This window comes from Hypanus sabinus, chromosome 18 (genome assembly GCF_030144855.1).
Source record: "Hypanus sabinus isolate sHypSab1 chromosome 18, sHypSab1.hap1, whole genome shotgun sequence".
NCBI lineage: Eukaryota > Metazoa > Chordata > Chondrichthyes > Myliobatiformes > Dasyatidae > Hypanus > Hypanus sabinus.
The window spans coordinates 27392798-27416451 of record NC_082723.1 but is presented as its reverse complement, the minus strand read 5'-3'; the positions used below and the strand labels follow the sequence as shown (position 1 = coordinate 27416451).

Genomic DNA, 23654 nt, shown 5'->3' with positions numbered 1-23654 from the left:
CCACGGATTCACGTGACCCTGACTGGGGCGTTAAGCAGGTACTGCACCTTGCCCAAGGGTGACCTGCAGGCTAGCAGAGGGAAGGAGCACCTTGCACCTCTTTGGTAGAGACGTACCTCCACCCCACCACCCTCCTGTAGGACAATTAAAACAAAAACTTCACACCATCTTAGAAGTTTCTTCCCCAGGCAGTTAGTCTGATCAACCATTCTAGTTGCCCCCAGACTTCAATCTATCTATTACCCCAGTCACTGAACTGCATTGTAAACACTTTAAACCACTGTTTACAATGTTGTTTACATTGTAAATTCAAGCTGGGATTTAGGTGTACATGCACATTTTATTCCATATCCATACTTTAACCTTTAATTTTATTTTGTACAATTTTTATTCATTGTAATTGTTGAATTTTGCTGTTTTTTTAGAATCAGAATCAGTTTTAGTATCACCAGCATGTCGTGAAATTTGTTGTTTTGTGGCAGCAGTATCATGCAATGTATAATAATAAACACACAATAAATTACAAGAAGAAATACATTTTAAAAATTAAATAAGTAGTGCAAAAAGAGAGCCAAAAGTAAATATTGAGGTAGTGTGCATGGGTTCAGTGTCCATTCAGAAATCTGATGGTGGAGGGTTGCATGTCACACCCTGACCAACACACCACAGCAAATGTACACGCGAGTGAAGTTAGTCCTTGATCCTTGACCTTAGATCCTGAGCCCTGACTGCTGCTGCAGTAACGTCAGTACCGGATTGTACCCATAGGAGGCAGAGTCTGACTGTCTCACAGTCACTGCTACACCTCATCGCGTTTAGTGTGTGCGATTTGGACAGGTTTCTGCCCATCGCGTTCCTCCATGTCACCATTCAAACAAAGTGAAGAAATCATCAAAAAAATGCTAATTTGAAAAGGAACAAAAATGAAGCTAGATTTCAACTTTTTGAAAGGGGCTTCTGACCTTTTCACTGCCATGGACACTTCCCTTTAGCCCCCAGGTTGGCAACACCTGCTCTGAAGGATTATTTTAACCCTGGATGGTGGTATCAAATGGTCAATAGAACTGAGTTCAAAGTTCAAAGTTCAAAGTAAATTTATTATCAAAGCACGTATGTGTCACCATATACAACCCAAATTTATTTTCTTATGGAAATTCACAGAAATGAAAAAAGGGAATAATAAATAAGCAATAAGTATCGAGTACACAAAATAAAGAGTCCTTGAGATTGACTCCAAAGGTTGTTGGAACAGTTCAGTGCTGGGGTGAGTGAAGTTGAGAGAATTATCCACTCTGTTTAAGAGCCTGATAGTTGACGGGTAATAACTGACCCTGTTACAGAGAGTCAAAGGTTACTGGGAGAAGGTGGTTGAATGGAATAAATCAGCCAATTTATCCGCCATTTTATGTCTGGTCTCACTGATGTACTGAAGGCCACATTGTGAGCACCAGATACTATAGACATGCAGGTGAAGAATCTCCTCACCTGGGGCGCTAAAAGGCACAGCAGATGTGATGAGCTGAATGGCTTAATTGTGCTCCTATGTCTTATGGTCTTATATCCCAACTCTAAGTTAGACCAATTCTTCCTACCCATTCACCTCAGTGGCAATCAGAATCAGGGGTGGTTGGGTTGAGTTGTCTTCTGATCTTGGTAATTTACTTGCAAATGTTTCGCCACCAATGCGCTGTTAGTTGTGACATATCCTCCGAAAGCATGGCCTTTATATGCTCATCAATCAACTGATGGGTCATCATTTCAGAAACTCAGTGTTAATGTGGGGAAGGAAATCTTGTCACTGATTGGTTGGGTGGTGAACTTTGTGTGTTGTGGCCTGGAATCTTTCCCACATCGACTCATAAAAAGGATCGAGGTCTGTTTACAGAATTGTTGACGGAAAACTACGCCTCCAGGAAATCTCTTGCATGCCGTGTGTTTGCTTGCGCCGTGACTTTCACCGAATTTGTGCCCCCCTCAATCTTCATGGGTGGAGACTTGGGAGAGTTGGTCATCTGCAGCGTACTTTGTGTTTAGGGTTGGTCATGTCGCTTGACAGCCAGTTGCTGTTATTGAATCCTTGTGAAGCACGGGCGTACAACGGTCAGTAAATTTGAAGTCAACTATCAAACTTCTTCTCAAGAGTTAAAAAGAGTCCTGTAATTTGAAGAGTGGAAGTTTAAGAGCAACTTCTAAGTTTAAATGTTGGCAGCAACTGGAGTGGCATCTGTAATTAGTATCAAATACTTTATGAAAGATATTTGAGGCAGTTTCAATATTTTTCTTTTATTATCCTTCAGAACTTGAAATCAGACAAAAGTTGCTCCACAATTTTACAAATGACTTTGAGGTTTCTATGGGTGATGGGATCAACAAATCGTCTGATCAAATTGGACTTTCGAAGCAAGCAATTGCAAAGCTTCAAGGAGAAGGCAAGTGTAGATCTATACTATTCTGTTCTGTGCCAAGATTTAAAGTCAGTGTGTATTTGTGCATTTTGCTGACCCTTTCAAATTCCTGAATTTCTTGCCACGTCTGCCTTGATGCGTCTGTGTGCGAAACAAGTTTGGATGTTGAGTTCCGTAAGGAGTAGGTGTGTCCATTGGGATGATTTTCTTCAAAATCTTTCAGCAACAGTCAGGGGACCTCACCAGGACCCTAGTGCAAAGTCAAAGTTCAAAGCAAATTTGATTATCAAAGCACAAACTGTGTATGTCACCAAATACTACCCAGAGGTTCATTTTCTTGCGGGCATTCACAACAAACACAAAGAATCAATGAAAAACTGCACTCAAACAGAGATAAAAGACAACAGCTTTTGCAAATACAGGAAAGATAAAGCAAAATAACTGTAATGAATGAAGAAATAAATAAATAAATGGATGGACGGATGGAAAAATAAATAAATAAATAAATAAATAGATAAATGGATGGATAGATAAATAAATAATATTGGACACCTTAATCGTAGAGGTTGTGGAGTCAATTCAGTGTTGAGGTGAATGAAGTTTTCCACACTTCAGGGGAAGTGTTGAGGGGTAGTAACTGTTCCTGAACCTGGTGATGAGGGACTATGGCTCCTTACCTCCTTCCTGATAGGAGAAGCAAGAAGGCAAAGGTGTACTTGGTAAGTGGCAGAGGATGTGGACCAGACTTTAACCCTTAGCTGCACAACAGATTATTATCATAGTTAGATGGGGACTCCCAACCTGCGGTCTGCGGACTCCTCGGTGAGTGGTAGGGGGTCCATGGCATAAGCCCCAATCTAGAACACAAAGCATTAGAAATGGCAGCACAGTCATGTTACAATTAGGTTAGGGTGATTACCAGTACCTTTCTCAGGGCAGAAGTGACTAAAATGGCGGGGGGGGGGGGAGATTAATTTTAAGGTGAATGGAGGAAAGTATGGGGCGAATGTCAGAGGTACATTTACTTGACAGAGTGTTGTGTGTGTGGAATGCCCTGCCAGGGGTGGGGGTGGAGGTGCAGGTAGATATATCAATCAGAATCAACTTTATTATCACTGGCATACTTGGTGAAATTTGTTTCTTTGCAGCTGCGGACCTTTGCAATACATAATCAAAGAAACTGCAGTATAAATTACAATAAGAAGTGCAGGTGTATATATATGGAAAATGTAATTATATAAGAGGTGCAAAAAGAGAGCAAAAAACAGGTAGCGTTTATGGGTTCATTGTCCATTCAGAACTCTGAGGGGAGGGGACTGATGCCTCAAAAACTTGGGAAGTGGTGGGAATTGAACCCCTTTTGCTGGCATTGTAAAGCGTTGTGCTAACTGCTATTTACATATTTACTATTATTGTATTTTCACAATGTTGATTATTTTGCACATTGTCCACCTTTGTGTGGTGAACTACATATACCTGTCTGGACAGGCCCCCCCCCCACCGCTGACTGCTCCTGTGGCTCCTCCCACTGACCGTGGCTCCTCCCACACTGTCTCCCTGTGGTGAACTACATATACCTGTCTGGACACGCCCCCCGCTGACTGCTCCTGTGGCTCCTCCCACTGACCGTGGCTCCTCCCACAGACCCCAGTATAAAGGTGATTGGGGCCTGAGCCCAGCCCTCAGTCTCCTAGATGTAGTGTGGTGGTCACTCCCTGCTTGTTCTTTCTTTCAGTCAATAAAAGCCAATATCTCGCCTCACGTCTTAGAGAGTTATTGATGGTACATCAATTTGTATGTAGTGTTTCATTAATTCTATTTCATTTTTTTGTTCCTCTGTGAATGCCCACAAGAAAAGGAATCTTATATATGTACTTTGATGATACTTTGAACTTCTGAATGTAGGCTGCTGTGGTTTTTACTTCAGAGCAATGATTGGATTTCAAAAGAGCCTCATCAGCTGCAAAGCATTTTGAAACTTCCTGAGGGTGTAAAAGATGCCTATACCAGAGAGAGCATTCGTCAGAAAGTGGGAATTAACACAGTTAAAGCCTCATTTACACTGGAATAAACAGTTGTATTTCTGCTGAGTTTACACCTTTCTGCTGTTGCCTGGATGGTTTGTTTAAGTTAAGTTTATTTTCATTCTCATTCATTCATTCTCTCTCTCTCTCTCTCCCCCCCCCTCTCTTTCTCTCTGTCTCTCTCTCTCCCTCTCTCCTCTCTCCCTCTGTGTTACAGGTTTGACAACAGCTACATTTGTGAACACCTGGTATCGAAGTCTTCCCAACTTGCGGAGAAATAACCCACTGGTCACAGGTGGTTTGGTGGAAAGAGCATTTAATGAAGGATTCAAGTGAGTGAAGATTCAACATCTCAGCCACTAAACTATCCAATATAAACTGCAAAATGGAAATAATAGACACAAGAGAATCTGCAGATGCTGGAAATCCGAGCACAGCACAGAAAATGCTGGATTGGAGGCACTTAACGGGTCAGGCAGTGTCTATAGAGCGGAATAAACAGACAATAAAAGTAATGTCTGCTGACACTCTCAAAGCATGAAACTTCTTTCAGAATCTGGGTCTGAAAGTTTAGAACATAGAACAGTATAGCACAGCATATGCCTCTCACTGGAGGCTTTATAAGGCAGTGGTCAGACCACACTTGGAGTATTGTGAGCAGATTTGGGCTCCTTCTCTAAGAAAAGATGAAATGGTATTGGAGAAGGGTCAGAGGAGGTTCACACAAATTATTTCTATAATGGAAGGGTTAACTATGAGGAGCATTTTACAGCTCTTGGCCCATACTCACTGGAGTTTAGAAGAATAAGGGGTGATCTCATTGAAATCTACCAAGTGTTGAAAGGCCTTGATAGAATTAATGTGGAGAGGATGTTTCCCATAGTGGGGGAGTCTAGGACCAGAGACCACAGCCTCAGAATAGAGGGACATTCTTTTAGAACTGAGAAGAGAAGGGATTTCTTTAGTGAGAGGGTGGTGAATCATTGCAACAGGAAACAGGATTTGGAGGCCTGGTCATTGAGTGTATTTAAGGGGAAGGTTGATCAGTAAACGTGTCAAAGATTATGGGGAGAAGGCAGGAGAAGGGGGTTGAGGGGGTAACAAAGTGGCCACTTTGGAATGGCGGAGCAGACTCGATGGGCCAGATGGTCTAATTCTGCTCCAATGTCTCATGGTCTTATGATCTTCCCTCTTACAGAGCCCAAAGCCCCTCATTTTTCTTTCATTCGTAAATGTGACCATCAGGGAGTCTCTGAAATGTCCGTCATTTATCAGCCTTTACCCCAATCCCAGCAGCATGTTTCAAGCACTGAATACTCCCTGTGTAAAAATCTTCCTCCAGCAACGCCCCCCCCCCCCAACTATATTCTACCATACCTTGAGAACTGGGCTGTAACACAGTGTATTAGGATCATTATGGAGGCAGATTATTTACAGATCCCATTCATTTAAGCTATTATAAATTATACAGAAAACTGAAATCCTGAAACGTCGACTGTTTACTCATTTCCAGAGATGCTCCCTGACCTGCTGAGTTCCTCCAGCATTTTGTGTGTGTTGCTCTGGATTTCCAACATCTCCAGAATCGGTCGTGTTTACTTTAACAAAATTCCTATCATGAAGTTTCTGACACTGAGTCATAGTGAATTTTATTTTGATTAGCCAGGGTGCATAAAACAGGCAGAATTTTTGGGTGTTTGGTAAATTTAGCAAATTGGTTTATTACTGATGTACAGTGAAAAATCAGTTCATTACGGAGTGTATAGAGTTCGTACGTGGGAAAGCCCCGACAGAGTGCAGAATGAAGTGTTACACTTACAGAGGAAGGGCAGTGCAGGTATGCAATATGGTGTAAGGTCAAAATAAGGTAGTCCGAGGTCAAGAGTTATCCTATCATACTAGAGAACTGTTCAGTGGGTGGGGTGAAGCTGTCCTTGAGTCTGACGTGTGATTACAGGCTTTTGTACCTTCTGCCCTTGGGGGGTGGGGGAGAAGCAGAAGAAAGGTGTTCGGAGTGAGTGGGGTCTTTGATTTTGTTGGCTGCTTTACTGAGGCAGCGTGAAGTGCAGACAGAATCTATGGAAGGTACACCCAGCTGGTCCCATATTCCTCCAAGCCCCTTCAAATACCGATCCAAGTGCCTCTGCAATAATACTACCTTCCCTCCCTCAGTTCGTTCAATATAGCCATCCCCCTCAGGTCCCTTTTAAATCTCTGTCTTCTAATTGAGGTCTCCCCTACCTCTGGGGAGAAGGCGGTTACCATTCCCTTATCTTACCTCAACTTACTGTCCATTATGCCTCTGGCATTTAGGGCAACAATGAAGGTCTTCCATTTCTGTCTGATGATACCAGTGTGTACAGATAAACAAGGATTCTTCATTGCTTGAGCTAAACCCCCGAACCTGGAGCACGGCTGGACCACTCTTATGCTGGCCTTTACCCTTTGACCTGCTTTCCCTGGGTGACCCTACCAAAAGCCAAAGTGCAGGGCCCTGACACCAGCCAACATTGCCCTCTGGGTCATTGGGGCACACAAGCCTACCAACCTTACAACAAGGTTGTCGTCCTCGTAGAGGATCCACCTTATCCAAGCTTCTCATAATTTTAACATTTTTATAAGATCTCATCTCACTGTCCTGCATTTTAAGGAATAAACGTGTTTCCTGGCCAACCTCTCCTCTAAGTTCAGGCCTTCTAGTCCTGGCAGAATCCTCATTAGTTTTTTCTGCGTTCTTTTCAATTTAACCACATCCTCCCTCTGACTATGATATCTTACTTATGCCCATTTAGGGTGGTGGGGTGGAGATACGTCTCAACCAAAGGAGGTGTAAGGTGCTCCTTCCCTCCGCTAGCCTGCAGGTCACCCTTGGGCAAGATGTAGCATCGACTTAGCCCCTGATCAGGGTCACGTGAAGCCATGGGAGCAGGTGGTGGATGGTCGTTTGAGCAGCTGGTGCATATCACAAGTCCTGGTTATGCGACCACTGACACCAGGCAGACGGTCTCTGAAGAGTATTGGTAATGGCTGGAGTCACCCATCTTGTAAAGACACTGCCCAGAAGAAGGCAATGGCAAACCAATTCTGTGGAAAAAAAACTTGCAGGAGCAATCACGGTCATGGAAAGACCATGAACACCCACGTCATACAACACGCCACATAATGATGATGATGACGGCTTAAGCACATCAAGAGTAAAGGCGCTAGCAGCAACTCACCACAGTCCTTCCTCTCCCAGGGATGAGGTTTTCGCAGCTTCTGTTGGTGTTTCTGCAGCTCTGGGTTTTTATGGGATGGGGTTGTTAGCCCCATACCCAACCATCCGCCCCTTGCAGCTGGGTTTGGGACTGTCCATGGCGGAGTTGTAACTATACTATCACAATGAGATAAACTATACTCCAAGTGCACACTCATCGGCAACTTATAGAATTGCCACAGCACATGTCTCAATTCCCAAGTGGAATTCCCTGACTGAAGGCCAGGATGTTAAATGCCTTTTTCACCAGGTCAGGCAACATCTACTGTTGTTCCTGTCTGTGCCTTGTGGGCCACTGGGCCATTTCGTAGCAGTTATCTACTTTTTATGAGACTGAGTTGCTCGATCCATCACGGATGGAAAGATGCAGGGAACCGTCTGGATTCAAACCCGGGACCACTCGCCTTGAAGTCCAGGGCAGATGCCACTACACCACCAGCCCAGGCTGCATCTATGGAGAGATTTTTGGCTGAGACCCTCCGTCAGAACTGGAAACGAAGGGGGAAGAAGCCAGAATACAAAGGGGGGGGAGGGGAGGAGTACAAGCTGGCAGGTGACAGGTGAGACCAGGTGTGGGGGAAGGTGGGTGGATGGGGGAGGGGGAAGGAAGTGAAAAGTTGGGTGGTGATGGGCAGAAAAGGTAGAGGTCTGTCTGTAAGTGACACTGCTTCAGTGAACAATGTGCTTGGACGCTCAAGTCCCTCTGTGAATGTGTGCATGTTTTTTGAGAAGATTTGAGATAATTTAACCTTCACAATTGTTCACACTTTGAATCCAATATCATGTTTCTTTGCCGTACCCAGACACATTGGTACAGAGGTGGCATCTGCGGTTATCTCGTCCACTGTTTACCAGGGACGTCAGGAAGTCAGTGCCCCAGCACACTACAGACTGCTCCACCGTATAAAGGTAAGATCAGCATTTAACGCGTGACCTTTCGTTGATGCCAGTGGGTCGCTAAAAGACACGCATCGTTGTAAAGTCATTCAGCACAGAAAGCCTTCTGCAATCACACCCAGACTGAGCCTTTTGCCTGTCCACACTAATCCCAGAGTTATGGATAAGATTAGGGGCAGAGATATAATGGATGGTCACACAGTGGAGTGTAAAGCTAGAAGGTGTAGGTTTAAGATGAGAGGGAAGAAAGGTTTAAAAGGCATCTGAGGAGCAAGTTTTCAGCACGAAGGGTGACTTGTGGTATCTAATGTGTGGAGACAGAAGACGCAAGTTTGCGAGACATAACTGACAGCTTGTGGACTGAATGTGATCAAGAGTCCAGCCTTCAGGATAGTGACCTCCATTACTCACTCACGGTTGATCTCTTTAACAGGCGGATCCTTCGCTAAGTGTTGACTCTCTCTGCGCCTTCTGGGACTTCAGCCTTAAGTGAGTACCCCAAATTCAGCAAGGCAAGCCAGGTACCAACTGTGGCCATCTCTGGCAGACTGAGAATTTATTGAGCTCTTAGAAATAAAGTGTGCTATGTCTCAGAGATTAATGCCCTCACCTGTAAGTTCCTAACTTTCCATTTCATCTTCCTTTCCAGAAAGATAGACTCTGATGTCTAACTCAGTATGTCAATTTTCAGAAGAATGAGAGAGGATCTCATTGAAACCTATCGAATATTGAAAGGCCTAGATAGAGTGGACGTGGAGGGGATGTTTCCAACAGTGGGGGAGTCTAGTACCAGAGGGTATGGCACTAGAATAGAGGGGTGATGATATAGAACAGAGATGAGGAGGAGTTTCTTTAGCCAGAGGGTGGTGAATCTGTGGAATTCATTGTTGCAGATGGCTGGGGAGGCCAAGTCATTGGGCATACTTAAAGTGGAGATTAATTGGTCAGGGCATCAAAGGTTCTGGGGAGAAGGCAGGAGAATGGGATTGAGGGGAAAAAAAATCAGACATGACGGAATAGCGGAGCAGACTCAATGGGCAGAAATGCATAAGCCAACGATCCTGACTCTAGGTCTCTGCTCCGCTCTTGAAGGCCAAGTTGACAAGTGATGAGTGACACCGTGACTGTCGGTGGGAATCGGGCTCAAATGTCAGCACAAACAAGATTGGTGAGCCCGGAGTAAAGGAGAATGAAATAATCGTTAGTCCAGATCTGCTGCAGCACAAAAAGAACACAAGATAAAGAACACAATAAAAAAAACCCCCAATAAATATAAATAAATAACATAGTTTCTATACAGGTGATGCTAGACTCAGGAGTGACTCTGACAGGAAATGACAAACTAGTGGTGTTGGGGGTGGAGATATTGATCGGCCTCACTGGTGGCGGTCAACTCCTGCCAATTTAATGACCTGTGTGTCCCCAGGCCTGAGAGTGGAGGGAGCTGGTCCACAAGTGGCTGCAGTGTTGTCGAGTCTGATCAGCAATCTACTGCCTGCTTCTGTAACCACACCACCAACTTCGCTTTGCTTTTCCAGCTTTACGAAATCAAGGTAAAGTCCAAGATCACTGTTCCTTTTTACTTATAACATTATTTCACCACGTGAATGCTTGCGCAGGTTTTGGGATTGTTAAAAACCCTTTGTGTCACCCGGTGTCATGGTAACGGAGCAGTTAGTGCAATGGCTTTACAGAGCCAGCCCTAAGACCAGGGTTCCATTCCCACTGCTGTCTGTGAGGAGTTTGCAACTTCTCCCTGGGAGCTTACGCTAACTCACTAACCCTATTTCTTTGGACTGTGGGAGGAAACCGGAGCACCCAGAGGAAACTGCGCTCCTTACAGACAGCGGCAGGGAGTGAAACGTGATCTTCCAATCTCCGGTGCTGTAAAGCGTTATGCTGCCATGCCCCCTTGTTACAAGAGTCACCACCTCTTGATTTCTTCTCAGATCAAACCTTTGTTGATGGAATTTCCAGTTCAGATCCCTGTTGCCGTTTGTGTTGGCGCTGTAGTTGTGACATCAGATCAGCCAATTATGCCCCCCCCGCCCTTTCGACCTTTTCCATTTTGTACTCTGGCTGCCCCTGTTACCCCTTCTGTCCTCCTCACCTGCCCATCATGACGAGTCCCTGGTAATTCTGACCAATAAGACCACTTGCTTTCATTTCCAGCGAAGTCCAGGCGAGGAAGCCGTACTGATGAAGTTAACTCTGACTGGCTGCTCTGTGTCTCTCTGTGCTATGGTGATCACACTGATTGCGTTCTCAGTGCTGGGGTGAGTGTGGCTCTGCCGTCAGCCTTTGTACGGTGCCATGCACCATCAGTCCACAGGCCATGACTTTCACAGACTTGGGCTATATTATTTTTATTATTATTTGCTTGTGACTGTATATTTTACTGCTGTTGCAATTACATGCGCTATACATGCCTTATTACTGGTTCTTTACGGTTGTCATAGCCGGGAGCAGTAATGGAGATAAGCTTCCACTACCTATTAAATGCTCCCAACTGCACACATCTCAAATAGCCTCTGACAACCAAGTCCAGCTCCTGGCCTTCACGTGTGGCTTAGCAACTAAGCCCACAGAACTGTTTCTACCTACATGAGAAGGGGCAAAGGCTGGTTACTGGTGCCTTAAACCCAGTCACTCTAGGCCAACGGGGCTCGTCAGCCATGGTCGGCAGCTCTTCCAGGAGAAGGAAAACTCTGCTCTCAAACCTCTGCTGTCCCGTGGCTACACCCACTCATGGGGAAGGCTTCGGGAGGAGATTCTGAGGGAAAATCCAGAGCTGGAGTCCCTAAGGCAGTCCTAGTTGAGTTCAATGCTGACTGGCAGCTCCTGCAATGCTTCAGGGAGCAGCTCTGGGGAGGTTGGTAACCAACATTCCATTAATTAGTCTTTATTTCTGGGTCCTTCATTAACACACACACCAGCTGCCAATACCCATTGTATGGAAAACTGATGGGCTCCTAATGATTGCTAGCCCTGGTGTTATATTAATTCAGTGGGGCCACTCCATTACTCCTTTCGTTTTTTTCATTCTGACTCCACTCTTCCCCTCACCTGCCTATCATCTCCCTTTGGTGCCCCCCCCTTCCCTTTCTCCTGTGAGGTCCATTTTCCTCTCCTATCAGATTCCTTTTTTTTCAGACCTTTACCTTTTCCACCAATCACCTCCCAGCTTCTTGCTTCACCCCTTCCCCACTCAACCACCTTCCCTCTCAGCTGGCTTCACCTATCAGCTGCCAGCTTGTATTCAGGAAATATTCAAAGGGGAGTTGATACCCTAGCAGGGAAGACAGTGGAACAACAATGGCAGGTATTTCTGGGAATAATGCAGAAGGTGCAGGATCGGTTCATTCCAAAGAGGAAGAAAGATCCTAAGGGGAGTAAGGGGCGGCCGTGGCTGACGAGGGAAGTAAAGGGCAGTATAAAAATAAAAGAGAAGAAGTATAACAGAGCAAAGATGAGCGGGAAACCGGAGGACTGGGAAGCTTTTAAAGAGCAACAGAAGATAACAAAAAAGCCAATACGCCAAGAAAAAATGAGGTACAGAGGTAAACTAGCCAAGAATATAAAGGAGGATAGTAAAAGCTTCTTTAGGTATGTGAATAGCAAAAAAATAGTTAAGACCAAAATTGGGCCATTGAAGACAGAAACGGGTGAATGTATTATGGGGAACAAGGAAATGGCAGATGAGTTGAACAGGTACTTTGGATCTGTCTTCACTAGGGAAGAAACAAACAATCTCCCAGATATAATAGTGGCCAAAGGAACTAGGGTAAAGGATGAACTGAAGGAAATTTATATTAGGCAAGAATCGGTGTTGGATAGACTGTTGAGTCCGAAGGCTGATAAGTCCCCGGGACCTGATGGTCTGAATCCCAGGGTACTTAAAGAGGTGGCTTTAGAAATTGTGGATGCATTGGTAATCATTTTCCAATGTTCTATAGAGTCAGGAACATTTCCTGCTGATTGGAGGGTGGCTAATGTTGTCCCACTTTTCAAGACAGGAGGGAGAGAGAAAACAGGGAATTATAGACCGGTTAGCCTGACGTCAGTGGTGGGAAAGATGCTGGAGTCAATTATAAAAGAGGAAATTATGACACATTTGGATAGCCGTAGAAGGATCAGTCCGAGTCAGCATGGATTTATGAAGGGAAAATCATGCTTGACTAATCTTCTGGAGTTTTTTGAGGATGTAACTATGAAAATGGACAAGGGAGATCCAGTGGATGTAGTGTACCTGGACTTCCCAAAAGCTTTTGATAAAGTCCCACATAGGAGATTAGTGGGCAAAATTAGGGCACATGGTATTGGGGGCAAAGTACTGACATGGATTGAAAATTGGCTGGCTGACAGGAAACAAAGAGTAGCAATTAACGGGTCCCTTTCGGAATGGCAGGATGTGACCAGTGGGGTACCGCAAGGTTTGGTGCTGGGACTGCAGCTGTTTACAATATACATTAATGATTTAGATGAAGGGATTAAAAGTAACATTAGCAAATTTGCTGATGACACAAAGCTGGGTGGCAATGTGAAATGTCAGGAGGATGTTATGAGAATGCAGGGTGACTTGGACAGGTTGGGTGAGTGGGCAAATGTATGGCAGATGCAGTTTAATGTGGATAAATGTGAGGTTATCCACTTTGGTGGCAAGAACAGGAAGGCAGATTACTATCTAAATGGAGTCAAGTTAGGAAAAGGGGAAGTACAACGAGATCTAGGTGTTCTTGTACATCAGTCAATGAAAGCAAGCATGCAGGTACAGCAGGCAGTGAAGAAAGCTAATGGCATGCTGGCCTTTATAACAAGAGGAATTGAGTATAGGAGTAAAGAGGTCCTTCTGCAGTTGTACAGGGCCCTGGTGAGACCCCACCTGGAGTATTGTGTGCAGTTTTGGACTCCAAATTTGAGGGAGGACATTCTTGCTATTGAGGGAGTACAGCGTAGGTTCACAAGGTTAATTCCTGGAATGGCGGGACTGTCATATGTTGAAAGATTGGAGCGACTGGGCTTGTACACACTGGAATTTAGAAGGATGAGAGGTGATCTGTTTGAAACATATAAGATTATTAAGGGATTGGACATGCTGGAGGCAGGAAGCATGTTCCCGCTGATGGGTGAGTCCAGAACTAGAGGCCACAGTTTAAGAATAAGGGATAGGCCATTTAGAACAGAGATGCGGAAAAACTTTTTCGCCCAGAGAGTGGTGGATATGCGGAATGCTCTGCCCCAGAAGGCAGTGGAGGCCAAGTCTCTGGATGCATTCAAGAGAGAGTTAGATAGAGCCCTTATAGATAGCGGGGTCAAGAGATATGGGGAGAGGGACAGGAACGGGGTACTGATTGTGTATGATCAGCCATGATCACAGTGAATGGCAGTGCTGGCTAGAAGGGCCAAATGGCCTACTCCTGCATCTACTGTCTATTGTCTATTTCCAGCATCTGCAGAATCTCTTCTGTCAATAGGATCTCTGCAAGAATTGTGAAGAGTGTTAACTCCTTGTTTATAGGGTTGTTTGCCAAGCTTGGGGGTTGGGTCGCAAACATTTCATCACCAGTCAAGCTGACATCATCAGTGCGCAATTGAGTATTTATCCAGCTCATTGTACTGATTGGTTGCTGACTTGTTGGCCGCTAGTCTCTGCTGAGTCCTGGCCAATCACATAGCTGAGTGATCTCCATTGGCTTGTACCCCTGGTTAGTGCTCATTGAGAGCAATGCTTCCTCAGATTTGAGAGGGAAAATAAATCAGCCATGATTGATTGGTGGAGCAGACTGCATGGTCCAAATGACTTCATTCTGCTCCTATGTTAATTGGTCTAAATGAATAATTAAAATGACAATGAACAGTTATTCAATGCTACCCAGGATTGTGTAAGCAACACAAGGTGTTTTTCAGTTTTCACTGTGAGTGCAGCCATCATTTTCGGTCACTTACAGACCTGCTTAAGAGATTTTATTATCTTGCAGGGTTCCAAAATCAGACCGAACCACAGTCCACAAAAACCTCATCAGTGCTCTCATCGCAGCTCAAGCCTTGTTACTGACGAGTGAATCGGCCAGGACGCATCGGGTAGTAGAGAAGAACTGAAAATTACCTATTGATCACGCAATAAATCTTCCTGGTTTGTGAGGAACTACAGTTACAGTAAAGAGTGAGAAGGGAATAGGAACCACAGGCTGAAGTTGATGCTGTAATTATAGATCACTGTACAGCAAACAACAGGACTTTCAGCCTAGAATGTTCACACCAACTATACTGTCAACGTTTACTATCAATTTGTACTTGATCTGATACCCCCCCTCCCCATTTCCTGCCTGTGCACCAGCCTGTTTAAATGCCTCATAAACATCACTACCTTATCCACTTCCACCACCTCCCTGGCAGAGCTTTCCAGGCACACAGTTGTGTAGCAGCCAGCACAGTGCTTTACAGAGCAAGTGATCTTGATTGGTGTTCAATTCCTGCCACTATAAGGCATTTGCACATTCTCCCCATGACCATGTGGGTGTCCTTCAAGAGCTCCATTTCCTCCCACAGTCCTGAGACCTACCGGTTCGGGTTATTAAGTTGAGGGCAGGCTGTGTTGGTGCCACTGATTCAGTTTCTTGCAGGCATTTACAGGAAGATAAAAACAAGAACACAATTTATGGAAAACTGTACATAAACCAAGATAGACAGCCAATGTAGAAAAGGGGACAAATTGTGCAAAAAAACTAACACTGAGAATATTAATTATTGAAAGTGAGTCTGTAGGTTGGGGAATCATTTCAGTGTTGAGGTGAGTGCAGTTGTCCACGCTGGTTAAGGAGCCTGATGGTTGTAGGATAATAACTGTCCCTGAACCAGGTGGTGTGGGTCCCAAGGCTTCGGCTTCCAGTGATAGTAATGGGTGACTCCAGCTTTGGGTGCCTTGGTGACATGCCTCCTCTTCTCTGGCCTCCCCCTAGGTGGCGTGCTGGGTGGTGACCGTTCTCCTTCACCTGTTCTTCATGGCAGCCTTCAGCTGGATGCTGGTGGAAGGGATCCTCCTCTGGAGCAAGGTCGTCACCGTCAACATCAGCGAAGACAAGAGGGTCAAGTACTACTACCTGATTGGCTGGGGTAAAGCAATTCTCTTTCCTTGTCACACACCGCCCTCGGTGACAGGCGTGGCAGCATCCTGGTTGAAGATTTAGTGAGGTTTGGGCCGGGCAGAATATGGGTCAAGGTGATTTGAAGCATGAATCATCTAAACTCCTTCAACCATCATCACCTCGATTAATGCCATTCCTTGTCAGGGTCTTCTATTGTACCCAGTGCTCCAGGGCCCCCACCTCTACGTCGGTGAGACCCGGCGCAGACTGGAGAGCACCTTCATTCTGTCCACCACAAAAGGAAGGAGCTCCAGGTGGCCACTTTCCCAGTTTGACATGTCAGTCCATGTCCTCTTGAGACAGCCAGACAGAAGTGTGGAGACAGAGACACTGAGTTTGAAACAGAGAGAGAAAAAAAATGGAGAGAAAGAGAATGAGAGAGAGGGGAAGAGGGAGGGGAAGAGAGAGATATGTCAGGGCAGTATGAGATTCATTTTCTTGCAGACATTTACAGTAAATACAAAGAAACACTGTAAAATCAATTAAAAACTGCACACAACAAAGAAGGCCAAACAACCAATGTGCAAAAGACAACAAATCATGCAATTGAAAACAATAAAACAAAAATAATAATAATAAACAAACAAATAAATAGGTGGATAATTAATAAATAACTAAATGAATATCAAGAACATGGGTTGTAGAGCCCTTGAACGTGAGTCCGTGGGTTGTGAAATCAGTTCAATGTTGAGGCGAGTGAAGTCATCCACTCTGGTTCAGGAGCCTGTTGGTTGAAAGGTTATAACTGTTCCTGAACGTGGTGGTGTGGGTCCTGAGCCTTAGACCCTCAGAGAAAGAGAACGAAAGAGACAGACACAGAGAGAGAAAGAAAATAAAGGAAAGAGAGAATATTAAGGCCAATGAGAACACTGAGTCAAGAGACAGGAGGAGATAATGTACAAGAGTTAATAATGGATCAAGAGGTGGTCAACAGTAAATCAAGAAAACAGGAAAGACAAGAAATGAAGAGCGAGTAATTGTGGAAAATGTCCTTCAGATCTGAAAGATTCAACATCCTTAAGCATGTAGGTGACTGTTGTCAGTATAACTTCCCTGTGAACAGAGAGTAGGGTGGAGTGGATGATTGGAATCAGAAACAGGTTTAATATCACTGGCATTTGTCGTGGTATATTGTTTTGTGGCAGCAGGACATTACGATAAGGTGATCTGGCTATTCTGGACATCCATGCCGAAGTAGAACCCTGAGCAGGTATGGCTAAGAGTGACACGTTTGAGTGAGTGACTTGGAAAAAGACGAAGTAGTGTTGTGATCTGAAGAAGACCTATAAATTGCAATTTATATACTATATATGAATTAAAATAAATCGGTAGTACAATAAGAGAAAAAAATAAGGAAAGTAATATTGAGATAGTGTACATGGGTTCATTGTCCATTCTCAGTCGGATGGCAGAGGGGAAGAAGCTGTTCCTGAATCACTGAGTGTGAGCCTTCAGGCTCCTGTATTGCATACTTTTTATTGTTTGCCAGATTTGTTCTTTTTGCACATCGAGTGTTTGAAGGTCTTTTTTAATGGGTTCTATTGGGTTTCTTTGTTTTGTGGCTGCCTGTAAAGAATCGAATCTCAAGGTTGTATATAGTATACATACTTTGACAATAAATGTACTCTGACCTTTGAACTGTACCTCTTCCCCAATAGTAGCAATGAGAAAAGGGCATGCCCTGGGTGATGGGGGTCCTTACTGATGGATGATACCTTTTTTGCGGCATCACCTTTTGAAGATGTCCTCGACTGTGGGGAGGCTAGTGCCCATGATGGAGCTGAGTTTACAGCTTCTGAGACTTGGTCGATTACACTTATTACTGTGCCATCAATATTGTATCTAATGTTAAATAGTAAGAGCATTAGTTACATGGTCTAACAATTTTGAACAAATAAATCCTTAGCAATTACTGCAAGAGAAAAGGCCTATATAAGGGAAACTAACTGAATGAAATTCATTTCCTGTATCTGCATAAGAAACAAGCAAGAGGAGCGATTGTCACTGAGAAACAGGAAAAGAATTTCCACATTTTTCCTTTCAGGATTCCCAGTTTTTATTGTGGTCATCACCATAGCAACTACCGGCGATGGATACATGGCGGACAGTCATTGCTGGCTAAACATAGAGAGCAGCGTCATTTGGGCCTTTGTTGGGCCCGTGCTCTTTACTCTGACTGTGAGTAGCCTTCTTCCCTCTACCGTCATCACATTCAGCATCAGGCTTTCAATCCTCGCCGCAAATCTCTTAATCACCTTCTAAGTACTGGATCCTGACACTTTTGTGATCCAAAATGCCCTTTGAAAGTTAAGAATGAGGCATAAAATGTATTGCTTTTGATCGTTTTATCAAGAGCAGAAATGAACGAGAAAGAGGAGCTGAGAAAACAAAGAGAGAGAAAAAGAAACACATTTATTCGCAAACTCGACATAACAGAAAACGATGTTATGCTGAGGTTTTACAAGGCTTTGGTCAGGCTGCACCAACTGAGAGCAGTTTTGGACCCCTTATCAATGAAAGGATGTGTTGGTATTGGACAGGATCTGCAGGGGGTTCACAAGAATGGTCCTGGGAATGAAAGGGTTAACGCACGAGTAGCATTTGAATCTGTACTTGCTGGAGTTTAGAGACTGAAGGAAGATTTCATTGAATATTGAATATAGAATGGACATGGAGAGGATGTTTCCCATAGCGGGGGAAGTCTAGGACCAGCAGACAACCTCAGAACATAAGGATGTCCCTTTAGAAAAGAGATGAGGAGGGATTTCTTTAGCCGGAGGGTGGATAGTCTGTGGAACTCATTGCCACAGACAGCCATCGAGGCGAAATCATTCGGTAAATTTAAAGCGAAGGTCGATTGTTCTTGATTAGTAAGGGTGTCAAAGATTACGCAGAGAAGATGGGAGGATGGAGTTGAGAGGGATAATAAGTCAGTTATGATGGAATGGCGGAGTAGACTCAATGGGCCAAATGGCCTAATTCTTCCGCTATGCCTTATTATATAAAAATGCAAGCGAGCATAAGGAAGTTAAACTACAAGAAAAAATAACAAATCTTCACCCAAATCAAACATTAGATGCTGACAATCATCAACTTACATCATCAGCAAAGGCTTTGTTCATGAAACTTCTTCCAGAGTCAATATCCTTTCTCTTTCTCTGTCAGCTTCCTTCTAAATTGCTCCTCAGCAAATCTCATTATCGCAGGGTAATGTCACAGTTATATAAAGCCCTGGTTAGACCACACTCGAGGCATTGTGCACAGTTCTGGTCGCCTCATGAAAGGAAGGATGTGGAAGCTTTAGAGAGGGTGCAGTGGAGATTTACCAAGGTGCTGCCTGGATTAGAGAGCACGTCTTATGAGGATAAGTTGAGCGAGCTAGGGCTTTTCTTTCTGAGGTGAAGGGGGGTGAGAGGTGACAAGATGATGAGGCATAAATTGAGTGGAACCCAGATACTTTATTCCTGGGAACGTTGGTTGTGGGCACTCTATATCGATGCCAGAAGAGTGGAGACACCTATAGAGAGCCCCCAGCACACAGACCATAGAGTCATAACGAAGTACTGCACAGAAACAGGCCAATCGGCCCATCTAGTCAATTCCAAAACTATTTAAATTGTCTACTCCCATTGACCTGCACAGGGACCACTGCCTTCCATACCCCTACCATCCACGTACCTATCCAAACTTCTCAAACATTGAAATTGCGCTCGCATGCACCACTTGTGCTGCAAGTTCATTCCTCACTTTCTCAACCCTCTGCATGAAGAAGTTTTCCCTCGTGTTCCCCTTAAACTTCTCACCTTTCACCCTTAACCCATGACCTCTGGTTGTAGTCCAACCAACCTCAGTGGAAAAAACCTGCTTGAATTTACCCGATCTAAACCCCTCATAATTTTGTATACCTCTATCAAAACTCCTCTCAATCTTCTACTTTCTAAAGAATAAAGTCCTAACTTATTCAATCTTTCGTTCTAAAGAGGCGGCACGGCAGTAGATGCCTTTCAGACCTGGTGTTAATTTAATTTTCTATTTTAAGTTTGATACACAATTTTCGATGAGGGCACATGGATGACAGAGCGGCTATCTACCATCGCCAGATACTACTACAATACAGAGATCGCCCCAAAACAAACCTTCACAAAGATCTGCTGGCTGAATTACGCGACGTCGGCTTGCTGAGGGGGACGGGCCTACAATCCTCGGACTTGCCTGATGCTGGGAGCCGGAGATGGAGACGTCGAAAGCAATGTGCGAGGAAGCGGGCAGGGGTCCGCGCCAGGCAAAAAGCAAACCCTAGCCGGCCGGCTCTCCCGTCCATTCTGCTCTCCAATGTCCGCTCCCTGGACAATAAAATGGACGACATCCGACTCCAATGAAATACTCGGCGGGAGTACAGAGTTTGCTCCGCGTTTGTCTTCACAGAGACATGGCTCACTGATGGGATTTCGGACGCTGCCATCCAGCTGGACGGGCTCGCTTTGTTTCGTTCGGACAGAGATGCAGCTGTCTCTGGTAAGGTCCGCGGTGGCGGTGTCTGTGTTTATATCGACACGGAACGGTGTAAGAACTCTGTGCTGGGGTTTCCAGACACTGCTCATCATTAGTGGAGTTTGTGGCAGTTCGATGCAGACCATTTTATTTGCCACGGGAATTCACCTCTCCTTATATTCGGTGTCTACATTCCCCCCAGCGCTAATGCTAAGGAGGCGCACTGTGAACTGTACGGGGCTATTAGCGAACTGGTCTGTTTATTGTCGCCGGTGATCTTAACCACGCAAACCTTAAGTCAGTGCTCCCCCAATTCTATCAGTATGTGGACTTTGCAACGAGGGGGAGAACGTGTTGGATCTGGTTTACACAAACATTCCCGACGTGTACTGGGCAGAGCCCCGCCCCCACCTCGGATACTCGGACCACATCTCTGTTATGCTAATCCCAGCATACAGACCGCTCTTGACCGCTCCAGATCAGTTCAGAAGCAGGTGAGAACCTGGCCAGCAGGAGCCATCTCTGCTCTTCAAGACTGCTTTGAGAACACTGACTGGCACATGTTCAGGGAGGCTGCAACCCATGGTGACTCTACCAACTTAGAGGAGTACACAGCATCAGTGACCAGCTACATCAGCAAGTGCATTGATGATACTCTGTCCAAGACCATCACTATACGTGCCAACCAGAAGCCATGGATGACCGCAGAGGTGCGTGCGCTGCTGAGGTCCCGCGACTCTGCCTTCAGAGCAGGCGACAAGGCAGTTCTAACAACATCAAGGGCCAAACTGTCCCGAGCCATCGGAGGGGCAAAGCGTGCACATGCCCAGCTAATCCACAGTTACTTCTAGGACAGCGGTGACACGCGGCGCATGTGGAAGGGCATCCAGGACATCACCAATTACAGGACAACATCACCTGACTGTGCAGGTGATGCCTCTCTGCCAGACGCGCTGAATAACTTCTATGCCCATTTCGAGGCAGAAAAAGACGTGGTGGTGAGGAAGTTCACCCCTCCTACAAATGACCAGGTGCTGTGTCTCTCTGTGGCCGACATGAGAAGAACCCTGTGCAGGGTCAACCCACGGAAGGCTGCTGGACCAGACAACATTCCTGGTAGAGTGCTCAGAGGATGTGCAGACCAGCTAGCAGATGTTCTCACTGACATCTTCAACATCTCCCTGAGCAGCACCACCATTCCAACGTGCTTCAAGGCCGCCACCATCGTCCCCGTGCCGAAGAAGTCTTCAGTGTCCTGCCTAAATGACTACTGTCCCGTTGCACTTACATCCATCATCATGAAGTGTTTCGAGATAAAGGATGATAAACATCCTGGATGATCTTGTCATGAGGCATATCAAAACCCTGCTGCCCCCCTCACTGGACCTCCTGCAGTTTGCGTACCGTCCCAACCGCTCAACAGACGAGGCCATTGCCATCACCCTCCACCTGGCCCTAACCCACCTGGACAAAAAAGACACATACATTCGGATGCTGTTCATAGACTTCAGTGCAGCATTCAACACAATCATCCCTCAGAAACTGATTGGAAAGCTGAGCCTATTAGGCCTGAACACCTCCCTCTGCAACTGGATCCTAGACTTCCTGACTGGGAGATCTCAGTCAGTCCAGATCGGGAGCAGCATCTCCAACACCATCACACTGAGCACGGGGGCACCCCAGGGCTGCGTGCTCAGTCCACTGCTGTTCACTCTGCTGACCCACGACTGTGCTGCAAAACACAGCTCGAACCACATCATCAAGTTCGCCGATGACACAACCGTGGTGGGTCTCATTAGCAAGAACGACGAGTCAGCTTACAGAGAGGAGGTGCAGTGGCTAATGGACTGGTGCAGAGCCAACAACCTGTCTCTTAATGTGAAAAAAACAAAAGAGATGGCTGTTGACTTCAGGAGGGCACGGAGCGACCACTCCCCGCTGAACATCAACGGCTCCTCGGTAGAGATTGTTAAGAGCAATCTCTCTTCCTGCCATCACGGACATTTACACTACACGCTGCATCCGTAAAGGAAACAGCATTATGAAGGACCCTATGCACCCCTCATACAATCTCTTCCCCCTCCTGCCGTCTGGGAAAAGGCTCCAAAGCACTTGGGCTCTCACGACCAGACTATGTAACAGTTTCTTCCCCCAAGCTATCAGACTCCTCAATACCCAAAGCCTGGACTGACACCTTGCCCTACTGTCCTGTTTATTATTTGTTGTAACGCCTGCACTGTTTTTGTGCACTTTATACAGTCCAGTGTAGGTCTGTAGTCTATTGTAGCTTTTTCTGTTTTTTTTTATTTCGTAGTTCTGTCTGGTTTTTTGGTACTGTGTCATGTAACACCATGGTCCTGAAAAACGTTGTCTCATTTTTACTGTGCACTGTACCAGCAGTTATGGTCGAAATGACAATAAAAGTTGACTTGACTTGACTTGACTTGAGGTCCTCCAGGCCCAGCAACAACCTTGTGAACTTTCTCTGCACTTTCAGCCTTATCTTTTCTGTAGGTAGGTGACCAAACCTGCACACAATGCTCTAAATTAGGCTTCACCATCATCTTATACAACTCCAACATAACACCCATCTTTTGTACTCACTACATTGATTTACGACAGTGGTCCCCGATACCGATCTGCGTAGCACACAGAGGTGCAGTGGCAGCTGGGACGCACCAAGCACATCTTTAAGAAAAAAGCCAAAATAAACAAGCTAATTAATTAGGTGCCGCTCGATTCGCCTCTGATCTGGACCAACATTTACGTGCTGGGTGGCAGCTGATTAATTAGCTTGTTTATTTCTGCTTTTTTCTTAAAGGTGTGCCTGTTGCGTCCCGGATACCGCTGCACCCATGTATGCTTCGCGGTCCAGTATCAGTCTGTGGCCCGGAGATCGGGGACCACTGATTTATGAGGCCAGTGTACCAAAAGCTTTCTTTATGACCCTACCTACTAGTGATGCCGCTTTCAGTGAATTATGGATCTGTATTCCCAGATTCCTGTGTTCTACCACACTCCTCAGTGCCCTACATTGTCTGACAATGTTGGTCATTGACAAACAATGCATTTCACACTTCACATTAATATCAATTAGATATTACACTTTATTTGTCCACCTGCACTGTGCTTTCCTTGTGACAGCACCACATATTCTGCAACACGTAGACACAAGGGATTCAATAGGTGCTGGAAATCCAGAGTAAGTTATATGAATGCTGGAGGAACTCAGCAGGTCAGGCAGCATCCGTGGAGGGGAATAACAGTCGATGGTTTAGTCCGAGGGCCTTCTTCAGGACTGCATTGTTTTCTTTTTACTGTCTCAATGTACCGACGTAGGGAATTATCTGTCAAGAATGCACACAAACTAAAGCTTCTTACTCTTGCTACACGTGATAATAACATAGTGATACCTAAACAATTGCAACAAAAATGT

General features: G+C 45.2%; 1 protein-coding gene across 1 annotated transcript in view; it reads left to right on the top strand.

The window, feature by feature from the left end:
- The window catches only part of adgrd2 (adhesion G protein-coupled receptor D2), a 240705-nt gene that overhangs the window by 69408 nt on the left and 147643 nt on the right, over positions 1-23654 (top strand). Inside the window, exons 9-17 of the mRNA XM_059943735.1 lie at positions 2298-2429; positions 4647-4761; positions 8489-8594; positions 9016-9071; positions 10009-10135; positions 10755-10858; positions 14561-14663; positions 15542-15695; positions 17772-17905. Of these exons, the coding sequence (XP_059799718.1) occupies positions 2298-2429; positions 4647-4761; positions 8489-8594; positions 9016-9071; positions 10009-10135; positions 10755-10858; positions 14561-14663; positions 15542-15695; positions 17772-17905 (1031 nt within the window). The remainder of the gene's footprint in view (positions 1-2297; positions 2430-4646; positions 4762-8488; positions 8595-9015; positions 9072-10008; positions 10136-10754; positions 10859-14560; positions 14664-15541; positions 15696-17771; positions 17906-23654) is intronic.